This window comes from Palaemon carinicauda, chromosome 2 (assembly GCF_036898095.1).
Source record: "Palaemon carinicauda isolate YSFRI2023 chromosome 2, ASM3689809v2, whole genome shotgun sequence".
Lineage (NCBI taxonomy): Eukaryota > Metazoa > Arthropoda > Malacostraca > Decapoda > Palaemonidae > Palaemon > Palaemon carinicauda.
In genome coordinates this window covers 66,542,272-66,561,990 of record NC_090726.1, presented here as the reverse complement: position 1 = coordinate 66,561,990, position 19,719 = coordinate 66,542,272, and the positions used below count along the sequence as shown (strand labels likewise).

General features: G+C 45.1%; 1 protein-coding gene across 1 annotated transcript in view; it reads right to left on the bottom strand.

The window, feature by feature from the left end:
• LOC137618207 (deoxyuridine 5'-triphosphate nucleotidohydrolase-like) overlaps nucleotides 1–18,761 on the bottom strand; it is a 30,396-nt gene extending 11,635 nt beyond the window's left edge. The window contains exons 1-2 of the mRNA XM_068348321.1: nucleotides 18,339–18,761; nucleotides 6,992–7,128 (exon numbers count right to left, since the gene is read on the bottom strand). Of these exons, the coding sequence (XP_068204422.1) occupies nucleotides 6,992–7,128; nucleotides 18,339–18,442 (241 nt within the window). The 5' untranslated portion in view covers nucleotides 18,443–18,761. The remainder of the gene's footprint in view (nucleotides 1–6,991; nucleotides 7,129–18,338) is intronic.
• Between the last annotated feature and the right edge of the window lie 958 nt (nucleotides 18,762–19,719).

Sequence of the window (19,719 nt, the reverse complement as noted above, 5' to 3'; positions counted from 1 at the left end):
TCTGAAAGGGTCCAAATCTAGGGTCCAGTACCCCCCGATTTTGAGTCTTTGCAATAAACTCTGGGACGTAGCCGAGTGTCGCCTCTCCCCATCCCCTTGAATGGGTGATGTCATATGAGAGACCATAAAGTTCGCTAACTCTCTTTGCTGTTACTAAAGCAAGTAGGAATGTCGTCTTCAAAGTGGGATTACTGTCTGTTGCATGGCGTAATGGTTCGTAGGAAGGTCCCTTCAAGGATCTCAAGACGCGAACCACGTTCCAAAGAGGAGGTCTTCTCACTGACTGGGGCCAAATGATCTCATTCATAACTCTGTAGGAGTAAGGAAAGCTCCAACAAAGAGGAGAGGTTTACTCCTTTCAACCTAAAGGCTAGGCTTAAGGCTGAGAGATAGCCTTTCACCGCCGAAACCGAAAGGAGTTTTTCCTCCAGAAGGTATACAAGAAACTCAACTATTACTGGAATAGTGGCATCAAGGAGAGAGATACCCCTTCCACAACGCCAACCACAGAAGACTGTCCACTTTTCTTGGTATACAGAGGCTGAGGACTTCCCCAAATAACCAAACATTCTTTTTGCAACCTATTGCATGAAGCCTCTCAGGGAGAGATGCTGGATAGCTCCGGGCGTGAAGCCGTAGACACAAGACGACCTTGTTCAAGATGTTTGCGTGGGGTTATTTGATTATATCTGATCGGGGAGGAAGTTCTCTTGAGAGATTTACTACGAGTTGCAGAAGGTCTGGGAACCATTCTGCATGATGCCATAGCGGAGCTATGAGGGTCATCATCAATTTGCTGGGTGCTCTGGTCTTGTTGAACACTCTTGTCATCTGACAGAATGGAGGAAAGGCGTACATGTCAATGTTATCCCACCATTGTTGGAATGCATCCTGCCATAGAGTCTAAGGGTCCGAGACTGGGGAGCAGTACAGCGGGAGCCTGAATTTCAGGGACGTTGCAAACAGGTCCATTCTCGGGGAACCCCACAAAGTGAGGACTTTGTTGGCTATCAGAGGATTCAAAGACCATTCAGAGCCCACTATCCGAGTCGCTCTGTTCAAGATTGTCAGCTGGTGTATTCCTCTTGCCCGGAATAAGCAAGCTGATAGGGACAATGAATGATCTGACCATCGTAGAACCTCTACAGCAAGATGACATAGGGGCTGCGAAAAGGTACCACTGTAAGCCACCACTGTGGTGTTGTCACTTATCAACACCACAGAGTGGCCCGCCAGCAACTCGTGGACTGATGGAGAGCTACAAAGGCTGCTCTTATCTCCAAGAGATTTATGTGCCGATACCTTTCGGACTCTGACCATAGGTCAGAGGCCATTTAATGCAGCAAGTGGGGGGCCCATCTTTCTTTTGATGCGTCTGTGTAGAGCAACAAGTTCGGAGGAGGGACGAGAAGATCTTGGCCATTGCAAAGGTTTTCCTCTGCCACCCACCATAGCACGTCCGTCACTTGGTCCTGTGCAATAGGAACTAGTGTCCACGAAGTCAAAGTGTTGGTTCCATGAGGACTTCAGCTGCCATTGCAGGGATCCGAACCGAAGGCGGCCATTGGGAACTAGACGGAGTAGGGAGGTTAGATGGCCTAGGAGACGCAACCACTATCAGGCTGGTTGATCTTCCCATCTGAGGAAGGGTCTTGCCACTTCTCTCAGCCTGTGTACTCTGTCATCTGATGGAAAAACCTTTGGTCGGCTGGTGTCTATAGTCATACCGAGATAAATCACTTTCTGAGACAGGAAGCACAGATGACTTTCGAGATCCCCAGATCCTGAAAAAACTATAGAAGCATGTCTCGGTGATGAAGAAGGGTCATCTCCGAGTTTGCTAGAATCAGCCAATTGTCAAGGTATCTTAGGAGATGAATGGCGTTCTGTGAGCCCAAGATGACAGCAGGGCGAACACTCTGGTAAAGACCTGAGGTGCTGTTGCGAGACCGAAGCAGAGAACTTTGAACTGGTACCTTTTGTTATCATGTATGAATCTGAGATACTTCCTTGAAGACGGACGGATTGGGTTCTGGAACTATGCATCCTGGAGATCCAATGTGCATATGAAGTCCTTTTGGTCTTACAGCCTGGATGACAATGTTTGCCGTCTCCATCCTGAACAGAGTCTGTTGAACAAACTTGTTCAGGGTCAAGAGATCTATGATTAGTCTCCAGATGCCTTTTCACAAGAGTCGACTGCAGAAGCCTGGAGACCCGTCTAGGACCTCTTGGAGAGTGCCCTTCTGCAGCATGGTCTAGACTTCAGCCCAAAGAGGCAACTCCTTTACGGATCCCTTCATCTAGAAGCTTAATGGAATTGGATCCCGAGTCAGAGGAGGGAGAGATTAACAGGATACGATACCTTACGCCGATCACCTTGATCGTCCAGGGACCCGCCCTGTGATACTGCCACCTCTGCCAGAGGTGTTACAGGCATCCTCCCACTAGTAATCTGGTATGAAGGACTTATTCCCTTTCTTCTCCTTGGCCTGAAAGTGACACTTAGTCACCTTAGATGGTCCAGAAGACCTCTAGGTCGATATATTAGAGGTGCTGGGCTGATTCCTGGAAGGCCGAGGAGCCCTTCCATAGGGCCAGGAAGTCATAGGTCGAGCCAAAAAGCAGCCTGCATGGCGTAATACGCCGATCACTTTGATCGTCCAGGGCCTGCCCTATGATGCTGCCACCTCTACCATAGGTGTTGCATGCATCCTCCCACTGGTAATCTGGTATGAGGATTGCCCTCTTTAGCGGGAGCGACCACATCACCCGCTCCCTCTACCTCCTTTCTTTCCTCTGAAGGACATATTCCTATTCTTCTCCTTAGCCTGAAAGTGACACTTTGTCACCTTAGATGGTCCAGAAGACCTCGAGATCGAGAGATTAGAGGTGATGGACTGATTCCTGGAAGGCTGAGGAGCCCTCCCATAGGGCCAGGAAGTCATGGCCCTCTGGAGAAGGGAATACTTGGAGGATTTTCTCCACCTATCAGCTGCCCTTTTCTATCTCTTCTAGATCGAAGAGTGACGATCCCTCCAGGGTAGAATTTCTCAAGCGCGTCACCTCCACTTTCACCACGTGCCTGCAGAATCTTCAGATTACTGTATCCTAACGTTAGAGGATAGTATTCGCCCACAAGTTGACTGCATGGTACAACAGGAACTCCAGCGTACAGATACCGGACAAAAGGAAAGACTCCAGAGACTTTCTTGTGGACTCTTAGACAAATCTTTGGAGCGCACAATATGGCCTAACGACCCAAACCATAGGTTCAGCCACAAATCAGCCTGCGCGGTGTAATACGAGCCTCTTTCTATGATGAGTTCGTAAGCCGAAAACGAAGCTCTTCATGAAAAGAGTCCGAGTCAGGAGACCCCTAGTAAGGGATTCTTCTAAGGGGTCGAGAGTCAGAGAAGAAAGAGGTATGTTCTCGTTCTTATAATACTTCCTTTGAAGTACAAATGGAAGTGGGAGAGATCTTGGTAAGGACCCTGCTCTTAAGGTTAGACTAGGGCAAGACTGCACTGGTCTTAGGGGTCTCTGCATTCCAAAGAGTTGGTCCAGAACCATTTCCTTACCTTCCTGGGAGGTAGTATCAGTGTCAGACAGCTTGTTGATAATCCTCATACTAGCCAGGACCTGCCAGAAGGTGTGCTCCGACTATTTGCGCTCTTGCACAGAGTGGATGTTCGGGCTTGGTGCCCTTGGAAGATATTCCTCGCCCATTTCCACAAAATCATCTACCGCTAAGCTCTCATCCATAGGAGCCTCGGTTAGGTCAAGGTCAACAACGGGAACACAAGAGGGACCCACGTCAGGGGATCTTCTATCCACCTCCGGTCTCTGAGCCTCCCTTGCCCTAGCGTTCTTAGGAACCGTTTTTGAGTCCTTCAACTCCTGAGGAGGAGGAAAATACTCTTCCAGGATGGAAAGGTTTGGAAGAGCCTGCAGTTCCTTAGACACGCTAGTCTCAGGGATACAGGATTGCTCCTCTGTCAGTGGTTTGAACACTGGACATTGGTCCAAAGGAACAATCTCAATCTGTTGAGGCTGAAAGGGATGGACGGAAATCTCCCTGGGCAAGTCAAGATCCCTACTCATGCGGGGTTGGATGAGGTCCATGTTTCATCATCCTCCTCTGCTTAGTTGTCAGCCTGTCCCCTGCACAAATAGGGGTTAGAGGGAGTCGCTCCAGAGCATGCCCGTTAAACAGAGGGCACCCTCTCCTTGGCACTGGATCTGGTTGGAGAAGTCCGTTGTGCTTTGGAAGCTGCACTGCCCTGCACTTCCTCCAGGGGTCATAAGGGGCACCAGACAGACACTTCCCCAACGCCAAACTCTCCAAAGGTATCAGAGGGGTAAACTTGGACTGAACCTGCCGAGGCTAAGGTGGGGCTCGAGGAAACTACCCAACAAGGACTTTTGCAGGTTCGACACGTGACATACCACGAAGAAAGCTCACCTCCCTTCCACAAGTATGGAGTTTCCTTCGGGAGTCCGGGAGGAGATGAACGCCTCTTGGTCGGATGGCGTTTGGGTGCCTCAGATGCTTTGGGAGGCAGTCTCTGGGGCATAAGGAGGCCCTCTTTAGTTGGTCTAAGAGGCAAATTGGGACAGATGGGAACATTCGCGAACTTATCTGGAGGTTCCTTGAACCCTCAGGGAAGGGAATCGGCCTACCGGTAGAAGTAACTTCTATGAAGGTCGTTGGCAGAGGTGTTGGATCTATGATCCCTCATGAATTCAGGACCCCAGTGCGTGAATTACGCCTGTGATCGGCCGATTCACGAGTAGAATCACGAGGTTCGCACGTCAACAGTCGTGATTCACGTGTTAAAAGGCGTGAAGAGAAGTGCCCGTTTCCCGGGCAACTGGAGATGATCGGGAGGGAGAAGTCCATACGAGCTCCTGTGGCTCTGGAGGGTCACTAATGCTTAGTAGAGGTGAAGGAAGGAGCCTCAGAACCGAGGCAACTTCAAGCGTTGGGTAACACTGCGCTGGAACACGTTGGTAAGCGTTGCATGGGTAATCGCTTTACAAAAGCACCCCAGGTCGCAAAGGGTGCAGAGGGTAGCTTAACAGGATGCTTCTCAGAGAAGTCAGTGGGAGGTACTTGTCCAGTCATAAGTCGTTGCGGAGAATTTCGAGCTGTAGAGCACCGCGTGGATGTTGAGCACGAGCGCCTACGTCTCCCTTGTGAAGAGGAAAGCCTAGATCGTGATCGATACCGTCCGGTCCGAGATCTTGAATGTCCTGTTCATAATCGTGAGCGTCTTGCTTGTAATAGTGAGCGTCTTGCTCGTAATCGTGAGCGTCTTGCTCGCAATTGTGAGCGTTGCCCTTGTAATCGTGAGCATCGCCCTCATGAGCGTTGCCCTCGTGATCGTCGCCCTTGTGATCGTGAGTGTCACCCTCGTGATCGTCAGTGTTGAGATCGCGAACACGAACGTCCAGACCTCTATCTAGTGTTTAGCTTGTGATCGTGAGCGTCTAGCTCATGATCGTGAGCTTTTAGCTCAAGATATAAAACTCCTCCTAGATGAAGAGCGCCGAGAACGTGATAACCTGCAGTCTCATGAGCGTGAAGCTCTAGAGTTAGAACGCCCACTAGATGAAGAGCGCCGAGACCCTGATAACCTTCGGTCTCGTGAACATGAAGCTCTAGAGTGAGAACGCCTTAGAGAGAAAGAGCGCCGAGATTGTGATGACCTGCGATCTCTTAGATGATCTTCAGATTGTTGGGAACAACGTCCTAATGAAGACCGTCCAGAAGGACGAGAAGATGGAGAGTCTCGTCCCTGCGATCGGTGAGCAAATGGAACGCTGGCCACTTGAAAATCATTTACGTCCACAGCAGACAAGGGTTAGCACGCGAGCTGGAACCATTCCTGTGGAAAGAAAAAAAAGGCTGCAGGTTAGGTGAGGACGATGTCCCGGATGGCGAGAGGACTCGTCGTCAGCAGGAGGCCATTGGAGGGGCGGACGGGAACTATCATCTCGTCCGAACTTGAAAGGGCTTGGAGAGGGCGAAAGATGGACCTCGTAAACGTCCAAGGCGAAAGATGTAGAAGCCACTGGCAAAGTCCTTCCTAGCACCATGCTGAAGGAGTTGCAATAGCACTTCCTTCGAAGGAGGAGCAGAAACCACAGAGACGGCCACGCCTGCAACACATCTGCAAGTGGAAATGACTCCCTGGTGGCTTGAGATGAAGTTGCCTCACTAGGGGAAGCAACAACCACCCCCTATCCCGAGATTGCCAAGGAGTTAGATGGTCTGTGCTCTTACTCGAGCGACCCATGGAGGAAGGCAAGCGAGCAGGAGCTTCGAGAAGATATCTAGGAGGGCGCCAAGAAGCTCACATTCTTTTCGCCCTTATGGAAGACCCTGGGGGGAAAAGATCACACTTAGCTTTCTTCTTCCTGCGACGTCCAAGTCTCTCCCACTGAGAGGCATGCCAATCTCTACACTTGTCACAGGGTGAGCCCTGCTCACAGCAACACCCCCTACAGGTTGGGCACACTGAGTGCAGGTCAGTCTCAACCAACAACATGAAGGGCGACGCTCACATCCAGGACAAGTCCGCATGGGAACATCAAGGAAGAAGCACAGTCACACCTGAAGAGAAATATAAACATAAAAGCAAGTTTGATAAAATGGCTAAGCCTTGAGGAGGAGAGAGCAGAGATGTAAGATCTCTACCAGCCAAAAGAAAAAAGTGATGTGGTTCACTGATCAGTGAGTAAATATAGGTGGCTGGGTAACCCCCAGCCAAACCCTACCTACCTACTACAGTGATAAGTTGGGGTTGCCACCTTTCATATAAAGTCTAATGGCTACCTTCAAGCTTCATCGAAACAATATCCACATATATAATGTAAGTTTTGTAAGTGTGGGAACAAAAATACATTTCCAAATATGGTGTGCTGTACAGCTACAAATAATTTATAAATAATTTTACCAAAAGGAAGTACTTTGTGTGAAACTTACCTCCAACATCAATGTGATGTTTCCATGAAAGACCAGAACGAGGAGCAATCCTGCCATAACATCCTTCGGGCAAATCAATTTGGAGATCTGTTCTAATTAAAGCTTTACCTTCTGCAGGAATAACTTCATCATAGGCACTGTAATGTCAATAAAGAAACAGTTTACATAAGCTAATGTCTTTAAAAAAAAAATTTTGAAATTTAGAAGTGCTCGAGTAGTAATAATGAATTTATACAACATAGTACAGTATACTGTACATAATTTACATTAGCATTATTTTTACACTCAAAATGTATAATCATACTTTACTGGTAATACTTCAGAATTCTTTCTTACAACAAAAATAGTGGTACCAGTACTGCTACAAGATGCAAGACCATTGATGGAAAAAAAAAGAAATTTCAAAGTAAATAGTATTTTTCCTAACTGTATAAACCTTGAGCAATTCACTAAGGATACATATTTCAGCAATACCTGAAACTAGCCATAAAACTTTACCGAGATATATTGACCCTCCACTAGTAAGCAGGGGTAGCAGGGAGGGGGTTGCAAACTCACATACAAACTGGTGATATGACATCACTTTTTTATTGCAGGGAGGCCTTGCTAAACATACACCAAATAGTTTGCCCTTTTCTTTACACATTCACCTCCGCCTTCATACACCTGACAACATTGAGATTACAAAACCATTCTTTTTCACAAAAGTGTTAACTACAGTACTGTACTATAGTTGTTCATTAGCTATTTTCCTCTTGGTAAGGGTAGAAGAGATTCTTTAGCTATGGCAAGCCGCTCTTCTAGGAGATGGACACTCCAAAATCAAACTATTGTTTTCTAGTCTTGTGGCATGATAAGTAAAGAAATTTGAATAAAATGTTATTTTCATTAGTAAAATAAATTTTTGAATATACTTACCCGGTGATCATATAGCTGTCAGCTCTGCTGCCCGACAGAAAAACCTAAGGACAAAATACGCCAGCGATCGCTATACAGGTGGGGGTGTACATCAACTGCGCCATCTGTCGAGCAGGTACTCAAGTACTCCATGTCAACACAGAACCAATTTTCTCCTCGGCCCACTGGGTCTCTATTGGGGAGGAAGGGATGGTCCTTTAATCTATGATCACCGGGTAAGTATATTCAAAAATTTATTTTACTAATGAAAATAACATTTTTCAATATTAAACTTAGCCGGTGATCATATAGCTGATTCACACCCAGGGGGGTGGGTAGAGACCAGCATTACATGTTGACATTATTATGAGCTAAGTATTTTGTATTTCATTTTAGCAGTTATTCAAAATAACAAACATAAAATAAATAAGTACCTGGTAAGGAAGTCGACTTGAACAATTACTCTGCCTTTTTAAGTACGTCTTCCTTACTGAGCCTCGCGATCCTCATAGGATGCTGAGCGACTCCTAGGAGCTGAAGTATGAAGGGTTGCAACCCATACTAAAGGACCTCATCAAAACCTCTAATCTAGGCGCTTCTCAAGAAATGACTTTGACCACCCGCCAAATCAAGTAGGATGCGAAAGGCTTCTTAGCCTTCCGGACAACCCAAAAACAATAATAAAACATTTCAAGAGAAAGATTAAAAAAGGTTATGGAATTAGGGAATTGTAGTGGTTGAGCCCTCACCCACTACTGCACTCGTTGCTACGAATGGTCCCAGAGTGTAGCAGTTCTCGTAAAGAGACTGGACATTCTTAAGATAAAAAGACGCGAACACTGATTTGCTTTTCCAATAGGTTGCGTCGAATATACTTTGCAGAGATCTATTTTGTTTAAAGGCCACGGAAGTTGCGACAGCTCTAACTTCATGTGTCCTTACCTTCAGCAAAGCTTGGTCTTCCTCATTCAGATGGGAATGAGCTTCTCGTATTAACAGTCTGATAAAATAGGATAAAGCATTCTTTGACATAGGCAAAGATGGATTCTTAACTGAACACCATAAAGCTTCAGACGGGCCTCGTAAAGGTTTTTAAATAGAACTTAAGAGCTCTTACAGGACATAAGACTCTTTCTAGTTCATTTCCAACCATACGATAAGTTTGGAATATCGAACGATATTGGTCAAGGCCGAGAAGGCAGCTCGTGTTTGGCTAGAAAACCAAGTTGTAGAACATGTAGCCGTTTCGGATGAGAATCCGATGTTCTTGCTGAAGGCATGAATCTCACTGACTCTTTTAGCTGTGGCTAAGCATATCAGGAAAAGTGTCTTAAAGGTGAGATCTTTCAGGGAGGCTGATTGTAGCGGTTCGAACCTGTCTGACATAAGGAATCTTAGTACCACGTCTAAATTCCAACCAGGTGTAACCAAACGACGCTCCTTCGTGGTCTCAAAAGACTTAAGGAGGTCCAGTAGATCTTTATTATTGGAAAGATCTAAGCCTCTGTGACGGAAGACAGATGCCAACATGCTTCTGTAACCCTTGATAGTGGGAGCTGAAAGAGATCGTTCTTTCCTCAGATATAAGAGAAAGTCAGCTATTTGAGTTACAGAGGTACTGGTCGAGGATACGGATACTGACTTGCACCAGTTTCGGAAGATTTCCCACTTCGATTGGTAGACTCTAAGGGTGGATGTTCTCCTTGCTCTAGCAATCGCTCTGGTTGCCTCCTTCGAAAAGCCTCTAGCTCTCGAGAGTCTTTCGATAGTATGAAGGCAGTCAGACGAAGAGCGTGGAAGCCTTGGTGTACCTTCTTTACGCGTGGCTGACGTAGAAGGTCCACCCTTAGGGGAAGTGTTCTGGGAACGTCTACTAGCCATCGAAGTACCTCGGTGAGCCATTCTCTCGCGGGCCAGAGGGAAGCAACTAGCGTCAACCTTGTCCCTTCGTGAGAGGCGAACTTCTGCAGTACCTTGTTGACAATCTTGAACGGAGGGAATGCATATAGATCTAGATGTGACCAATCTAGTAGAAAGGCATCTATATGAACTGCTGCTGGGTCCGGGATTGGTGAGCAAACTATTGGGAGCCTCTTGGTCATCGAGGTTGCGAAGAGATCTATGGTTGGCTGGCCCCAGGTGGCCCAAAGTCTCTTGCATACATCCTTGTGGAGGGTCCATTCTGTTGGAATTATTTGTTCCTTCCGACTGAGACAATCTGCCATGACATTCAAGTTGCCTTGGATGAACCTCGTTACTAGTGAAATGTCTAGACCTTTTGACCAGGTGAGGAGGTCCCTTGCGATCTCGTACCATGTCAGAGAGTAGGTCCCTCCTTGCTTGGAGAAGCACGCCAAAGCCGTGGTGTTGTCCGAGTTCACCTCCACCACTTTGCCTTGAAGGAGAGACCTGAAGCTTTTCCAGGTCAGACGTACTGCCAGTAGCTTCTTGCAGTTGAAATGCATTGTCCTTTGACTCGAGTTCCATAATCCCGAGCATTCCCTACCGTCTAATGTCGCACCCCAGCCTACGTCCGATGCGTCCGAGAAGAGAACGTGGTTGGGAGTCTGAACAGTCAGGGGAAGACCCTCTCTAAGGTTGATATAGTCCTTTCACCAAGTCAGACCAGACTTTATCTTACCGGAAACCGGGATCGAGACCGCTTCTAGCGTCTTGTCCTTTTCCAGTGAAAAGCTAGATGGTATAGAAGAGGACGGAGGTGTAGTCTTCCTAGTGACACAAATTGATCCACGGATGACAGTGTCCTTACCAGACTCATCCACAGCCTGACTGGGCAGCGTTCCTTCTTCAGCATCTTCTGGATGGATAGCAGGGCTGGGGGTTGATAGTCTTGTTCAGCAACGTCCTCATCAGAGGGTTCCTCATCCGAAACTGATGAGGAAACGGCAACGGAGTGGGCAACGTCTGACTCGCTGAATCCGGTCGCACTGGTGGATGCGTGACGGAGCCGGACGCAATATCATGGTACTGCTGCACAGTCTGTGAACTGTCAACAACCATGGGTGCGCGAGGAAGTACAGCGTCAACCCGAAACTGTCTAGACTGTCTGGGTTGTGCAGTCAACACCCTACCGGGTTGCTGAGGTTGACGCACTGCGTCACAACAAGTCACCTCTGCTGGTTGTTGAACGTCTTCCTAGTGAAACACTGAACGTCAACAACCACCTCCGAGCGTCGCTTAACTTCAACGTGCGACTGGCAACCCACACTGGGTCGCATCGGTGGAGGAACCACCTCAACTGGCAGACGCGAGTAGGATACCTCAGCGTCAACAGGGCGCACAACTAACCGGTTGGAAGGTTGTTGGCCAGAAGGTTCTTCTCCGTATTAAGTCCTCTATCAGGACACAAGCTTGGACTGCATGTCTTGCAGCAAAGCCCATTTAGGGTCTACGGGAGCAGGTGTGGCAACAGACGGGGTTAGCGACTGAGGCGGAACCATTTACCATCCCTGGAAGCCTTGTTATGTGTGACATAAAAGTACAGCAAAACTTCAAAGGCTCGACAAAATTTGAGAAGTTGACCTGTAAACAACTTGGAGCGTCTCCTGGCTAGGCGCCAGGGCGAGTCTACCAGAATTGAGAAGTCTACCTGGGCAGAGGCATGAACTCCCAAGCAGAGAACTTCTCTCGTGTCCTATCAGACTCTCGCTCTATAAGCCAGTTTAAAAGAAGGGAAATCAAAGGCTGTATCCCTAAAACTCCTCCTGGTGCAAAAACCAGTCGCCTAGCCAACGTAACGCTCTCTAGGAGAGCGAGAGAGCACTAGCTTAACAACAACGGCTTCGAAGTAGCTAGGCCTAGTGTAAGTTCTGACGTTAGGCGAACGAGGAGCAGCAGTTACAAGATCCGGACGAAGATCCTTAAAAAATCATCATGATTTAATTAAAGTCCATAGGAGGCTAAGCAGCTTAAGGCTCCTCTCCAAATGACAGAGTCCTCAAAGGAATATCAGTAGGAGGGAGAACAGCACTTTCTCATCTACAGGAACCTTGTCCGAGAAAAGCTAGGTTATCTCAGTGAGGGTCTCACTGGTGCATTAGCAGCAGACCAGAAGGCAACGTTATGTAACTGCTTGACAGTCTGTGAACTGTCAAAAACTGAACTGTCAACCACAACAGGTGCGAGAGGACATACAGCACTGGTGCATTAGTAGCAGACCAGAAGGCAACGTCATGTAACTGCTTGACAGTCTGTGAGCTGGCAACAACCATAGCTGTGTGGGGAAGCCTCTACTCCTGACTGACTAGTCTGCTGCGGGAGAGTAGCGGTAACCACAGTGGGTTGCGGAGGTTGAAGCACAGCGTCAAAACAAAGCAACTTAACTCCACCCTCCTGTTGTTGTGGTAACTCGCGAACGTCAACGGAGGGTAGCGTGCGTCTGTGAACGTCAACGTGCGGCTGGCAGGGTACACTGCGCATGGGTGGTGGAACTCTCACAGGCGGAGTGCGGGAGCAGGTAGCGTCAGCGTCTACTGTACGCACAACCGTGGTTGGTTGTAGGCTAACGGGTGCAGCGTCAACCTTCTCCGCACGATACTCCTGCATAAAAGATGCTAACTGTGTCTGCATAGACTGTAGCAAAGACCACTTAGGGTCTACAGCAGAAGGTGCGGCAACAGACGGTGTTACTGCCTGTTGCGGTACCGCTTTACCTCTCTTAGGAGGTGTGCAGTCATCGGAAGACTGCAGCGAGTCCGAACTGACCCAGTGGCTACACCTGGGCCGTTGGACTTGCGCGGAAGGGACCGACTTGCGCTTAATAAGCTGCGAGACCTTGGTCCAAGGTTTCTTACGAGAAACCTCTTCCGCAGACGAGAAGTAAATGGGCTCTCTCGTCTTTGTGTGGGTGGGGCGATCTTGGGTAGATACGCCCGAAACCACGGAGGGAAAAACGTCTGTTCGTTGATCAAGGCCTGACGAACCCATAAGTCGTTCGACATTACTTCTCCCCTGGGCTTGGGAGCTTGCAAGAGGTCCCGGACTAGGTGAACGACAGGCACGAACAGACGAACCCTCGGACGCAACACTGTAACACTTTGCGCATATCACTTTATCACTTCGATTTTCTGTTTTGCACTTATTTCACTGAAATCGAAACTTTTACTGATTTCTACCTGAAACACGCAATCCTACCCTTCATTAAAAGGTAGTAATTGCGAAAACAGTCGTATAATGCAACAGAAAACATATATAAAGATAAAGAATTCAGTGGCTGGGAAAGAGACTAAACACTAGTTCAAATAAACTACGTTTACAATCTCTCACCGCACATAGCCTGGGGACAAGAATAAAACCCTAGAAACGTTTTACCTTCTTCCCCGTACAGCGACTAGGGAGGAGAGTAAAACGAGAACGTTACCCGCTTGAACGAAACGTTTTTTTTTTTTTTTTTTTTTTTCTCCTCTCTCTCCCTCCGTCTCTATCTCTCTCTCTCTTTCTCTCTTGATTTCGCACCTGAGAGAAGAGCCCAATTATATATCGTCAAAACATGTTATTTGGCTAAAGGAAAAAACTGAAAGGTTTTCCAAATAAAAAGTTCCTTTAATTTAGAATCTAAACCATTTAAGCTAAGAAAGAATGAACGAAACGTCAGAATCGGTTTACTCTTACTGCAAAGTGAAACCGTGATACACTCTCTCTCTATCGTAACGATAGAGCGCATGTTGAACGTCCTGAACGTCAACAACTGCGTAGTCTAAAAAACTAAACGTTAGTTCATCTTTGAAAACAGTACGAGACTATCAAAGAAATTCTTTCATAAAACATTAAATTTAAAAAGTTTTAAATTCTTTAAAGGTTAAATACGATATAACGGGCTCAACGTTGATTAACTTCGGTTCCAAGTTAGGACCGCCTACTATCAGGAAAGGTTGCATATAAACAAAACATAAAAATTTATTTTTATATGTTTATAATAAATGGAAAGTTAATCGAAGAGGCCTAAGAAAGGCGGAGAGATATAAAATATATACAGTAGATCTATAACGTGTTAAGCAAAATTACTAAAAACCTAAACACACTTCCGTCTAAGGGAAGGGTCGGCCATTTAAAAGTGAAAGAGAGTCCATACTCTCTTTGTCACCATAATTAAATCTATCCAAAACGAGTTCAAGTTTTGAGATGAAGATAAAACCCCTGCATAGCGAAAGCTCAAAACTGGAATAGTGTACTTCACCAAATAGTTGTGAAAACAAATCCAGTTAGTAACAGCGTATTTAGTAGGTCTTGCCAGTGGCACGACAGAGAGAAAATTGGTTCTGTGTTGACATGGAGTACTTGAGTACCTGCTCGACAGATGGCGCAGTTGATGTACACCCCCACCTGTATAGCGATCGCTGGCGTATTTTGTCCTTAGGTTTTTCTGTCGGGCAGCAGAGCTGACAGCTATATGATCACCGGCTAAGTTTAATATTGAAAATTATGGATATGCTGTTAACATTAACTTGAGTCTGTTAAGAAGCAGGGCACAAGGTTAGTGACCTTTGAACCCGACACCCCGATACTGAGAGTCTGTAGCAAACGACTTGCGCCTGAAAAGTGCGAGTACGCATAAAAAAAAACTCTGAGCCTTCTGTATTCCCACAGGTAACCATTGGAGGAGGAGAAGGGGGAGGTTTGCAATGCCAGCCGAACCTTGTGTCATCCGGCCTGCCACCTAGACCAGGGGTACTTACAGCCCCCTCACTAAGAGGCATTCCATATAAGTCATGAACATGATGGATGTAGTCAGTTGAATTGAGAGGTAGGCCAGACATACCAAAGTCCTGACACTCCGTAATCAAAGAACTATGGGATTTTATGTTGCTTAACTTCAATGTCCCCTCTCTTTGATAGTAACTTGATTAACTTTGAAACTGTTCATTTTTATCAGAAGACAGAGAATCTCGAGCACTTCAGTACAGTAAGACTTATTGAGATGTTCCTAGTTTAAGGAAACCGATTATCCATTATTCGAAAATAGATTGAAGAAATTTATGTGGCCTGTGCTCAATTATGTCCACTACTTTAAAAAAATAAATGTATTGCTAATCAGTTTAACCACTGTCTATTTACCCGTTTCCAATTATTTCTATGTAAAGTTAACATTGAACGCTTGCTGCATAAAGCCTCTATGAGAGATGCTGGGTGGTCTTCAGATGTGAAGACAAAGAAAAGCTACTGCCTTATGAAAGATATTCACGTGTGGTTGTCTGAGTAGATCTTGTCATGGAGGGAGTACTCTTGGAAGCTCTATCAGGAGCTGCAGAAGGTACAGAACCACTGCATGATGCCATAGCAAAGCTATAAGTCACGAATAGGTTGTTGGATGCTTTGGTCTTGTTGAGCGCCCTTTGCATCTCATCTCTAAGTACGTTTCGGACTCAGACCATAGCCCTGAGGTCATGTGGTGTAGCACGTGAGCCCCCCACCCTTCTTTTGATGCGTCTATATAGAGGATCAAATCTGGGGGAGGGAAGAGGTCTGTCCCCTTTGCAGATGTTCTCCTCCATCACCCACCACCGAAGATTCCTTCTTTGTTCCTGTCCCATAGGGACTAATGTATCCAGAGAGCCGGTGTTGGCTCCACCTGGATTTCAGCCGCACCAGGAGAGATCGGATCCTGATGCGGCTGTTGGGCACTAAACGGACCAGGGATGTTAGATGACCTTGCAGACACAACTACTGTTAGGCTGGAAGCTCTTCTCATCACAAGAAGGGGCTTACAACCTCCCTCAGCCTGCTTTCTCTGTCACCTAATGGAAAAACTTTCTGAAGTGTGGTGTCTATTATCATACCCAGGTATACCAGTCTTGGTGCTGTTTTGGTATGCGATCTCAAAGTCATGCTTTTGCTTTGGTATGCGATCTCCCTTCACTTAACGGCGAAGCAAGAACCATTAGATTTTCAAAAAAAAATATGTACCAGGAATAATTATCAAAGAAATAATATTCAATAATTGATGTTAGACTGCGCAGCTCAACATTACCACTTGCCTGTATCTACGAGGCTTAGTGTTTTTATTTTTCTTAGCGAAGAGAGCGCATGGCGAAGCAAGAACCATTAGATTTTCTATTTTTTTTTTTACCCAATAAAAATATTGAGATCACATACCAAAGCAAAAGAATAATTTCTGAGATCACATCATACATGAGATTTCATACCAAACAGCACCCCAGTCTCTGACACGGAAGGAGTGATGACTTCTCAAGATTTATCGCGATCCCGAGATCTTGACAAAACTTGAGTAGTCTGTCTTAGTGTTGAAGAAGTCGCCATCGAGTCTGTTAGAATCAGCCAATCCTAGGAGACGAATGCTGATCCTGTGAGCCCAAGATGACTCTTGGGCAAACACTTTTGAGTAGACCTGAGGTACAGTGGAAAGGCCAAAACACAGCACTTTGAACTGGTATTGCCCTTTCTCGTGTATGATCCAAAGATGCTTCCTTGAAGACAAATGGATTGGGATCTGGAAGTATGCATCTTTGAGATCCAGTGTTTACACGAAGTCCTGAGGCCTTACTGCTTGGATGACCGTGTCTGCTGTCTCCATCCTGAACGGAGTTTGAAGAACACATTTGTTTAGGGCCAAGCGATCGATGACTAGTCTCCAGCCCCCAGACACCTTTTCACAAGAAAGCTGACTAAAGAAGTCTGAGGAACTGTTGAGGACCTCTTGGTGGATAGGACTGACTGGAGCAGAAGGCAAGAGGTGGGCTTGAACACAGCCAGAGCATCTAGGGAAGAAAGGACTTCAACTACGGAGGAACCAGAAGGAGGACCCCTCCTGGGCCACCTCTAAATAAGTTCCAAGAGCACCTCCTTGGAGGAAGGCCCAGCCACACCCAGTGACAGCCAGACGTCCTCTGTAGGTTGGACAAAGGTGCCACAAGAGTGCCCTTCAGGCCCTGGACAAGTAACAAGTACGCATGAGGAGCATCAAAAGGAACACTCACACCTGAAAGAGAAAAAGTAATGAAAAGCAATTGTTTGCAATGGCCAAGTCTTTGAAAGAGCAGAGAGCGGACACGTCCATTCTCCTTAGGCCAAAAGAAAAAAGTGACTAGGTTTCTCTCCACCCCCCTAACTAGCACTTGGGTGGTTGCCACTTCGCATAAAACTCTTAATGGCTAGTCTTCCAGCTTCACAGAAGGATAATCCCTATTAAATAGCCACAGGTTTATAGTGTCGGAACAAATATATCTACAACACTCCATTCATCATATAGCTGTTCTTGCTCATCTGAAAGTTAGAAAAACTAAAATAATCACCAAATCCTATACGGTACTACTTGCCTAATCCATACGAGCCTGCTTGGAATGTTTAAATATGAGTAAAGGGAGCAATGGCAGAGCAACGATCAATTTAGGGAAGTTACATATTTTAATTTCAAGCCAAACACATGAACCATATACTTATCTAACAAGTTATCATAAGTTTTATGCATTTCTGACCATTACTATTGATGCAAACCAGTCGTTTAGAGTTTCCACATAAAACATCCCTTTTTCCAGTGATCCACCATTATTGTTCTTTAGGGAGGTACTGTATCTTTAAAACAATTCAGTTCCATTTGAAACACAATATGTGTTAGGCAACATATTTTCAATCCATCCCAGGTTGTAGATACCAGTATACAGTATTAGTTTAGGAGCCTTGTATATCAAGTGGCCAGTTCCTCCCCTGTGGATTAAAAATGTACATCTACTGACCTAAACTTACCCACCCTAACCTAACCTAACCTACAAGCGGTGTCCTTACCTACTTACCTAACAGGAGGGGCTAACAGCCCCCTACGACCCCCCCTTACACGCCGTAATCTAAGTTGGCCGTAACCATACATACAAGTGGCTGTTATCATACATACACCCCATAGTTTACATACCCTTAATTTTCTAAAACTCTAAAAGAATAGATAGATAGGCCTTTGAGACTATGTGCGGATGCCTGGGAGATCATTCAGCAAGCATGCACATCTGGTGATCTCTAATGTAAGTTACACTTAGGTAAGTAAAAGTTAGAAGACGTTTGACTACAAAATGGAAGAAAGGAATTAGGAAGTTCAGAGGTAACTTAGAACAATTCTGCTAGGAGCCAATAAACGCTGCCTTGGCCGCCAAGTAATGCCCTCGGTGAACCATGTAAGTTGCACTGACGGCACTACCCCTTTAGAAGAAAATCATCGGCGACCTTAGTAGATACAATAAAGGGAAATTAAGGCTAATAAAGTATATAGAATATTTGCAAAAGAAATCTTCCCATCATGAAGACGGCATCCCAGGTTAGGTTACGAAACGTTAGGACTCGATGTCTACTTGTGCAAGGGGTGAATATTTGCGGGATTGTTTATTGTCCTACAATAAAGTAAAACCTTGGGTTTGGACTAGATCCTACCATGGGCTAAAAAACAGTGTTTAGCACCGGCACCCTGCAATACTTGTGTGTTTATTACCTTTGAAGATCATATCCAGCAGCAAGTTTTGATCCTTTTACAGGATGATGGGCATTTGCTGTCAACTTCTTGAAGCGTAAGACGTGTCTCAGTTCACCTGGCATGGTAAATTTATTCAGAAAATCCGAAGAAAAGATAAAACTTAGGTAAACTGATTAAAATACGAGAGCACGGCTTCTTGGAAGACGTTCACGCGGGAAATGACTAAAGATGCGGTTCAAGAATTTGAATTTTGACGGCAATTGATAAACTTGAGTGACCTTTGTCCTCTGAACTCTGATGTCAACGAACATTTATATGTTGAAAAGAAAGGGTATATGACTCTTAATCACAAAATTCCTTCTCACTATGATATTGATATTTTTCTTATGGCTATTATCCAAATCAAAATCAACTCAAACAAAATATTAGTGTTCGGAGTCTGGAGAACATGGAAGTTAGAACTTATTGCGCATAGATATATTGAACATAGATACTGACGTAATCGGTAATCGCAGTCACAACTTACAAGTGCCATTTTACACACCTGTTACTACAGTATGCCTTCATTCATATTTTTTTTTCTTTATTCAAAGAATACTGTAATTTTAAAATCAATATTGCCCAATTATCGGGTTATAACTGATACAAAGATTAGAAAATGTAAGTTCATTTAGATAAGGTACAGTGATTCCTATGATTCCTAAAATCCACTAGGCCTATTACTGGATCCTTCATACTGTTAGTACTGAATAACAATATACAATCAATTCAAGATACCAAAATCAGAATATCACTATGTTTAGCGACGGAAATGCTGTATTGAGAATCTTTGTAACCAATGAAAGACGATAATAGAGTACTATGAGCATTTAATTATGTTACTATAATTAAGAACAATTATATCTTTAATTACAAAACATCGAATTAAATATATTATCTCTTATGTTTAGTAACTTGATTTTTTTTTATCTTTCTTTCATGGTCCCCAGAACAATTTTTACAAACTACCACCCTTTTTAAACTTAGATTCCTTATCAATATGTACGTATTTTTGAAAGTTGGGACAATTTAGCATATGGTAACTAAAATAAATCATGCTGAGGATAAATAAGTTTAGAAAAGATAAATAAAGATAAAGCATGAAGATAAATCTTCACAACTACCTTTTTGGGGAGATTGTCAAATTACAGTCAACGCCAGTTCCTCAGATTTATCGTATTGTTCAATTCTAGGTCAAATATCCCCAGCAAATTTATGAAGTCACTATAACTGGTCCTTCCTAGATAGATACGTTCTAAATTTGCAAAGTTAAAATCAGCTTCATTAGAAAATTGTAGCTTCGTACTCTGCATTAACTGTAGGCTATCGCACAGCTCAATTTCCTTTCGCATTTTAGTAT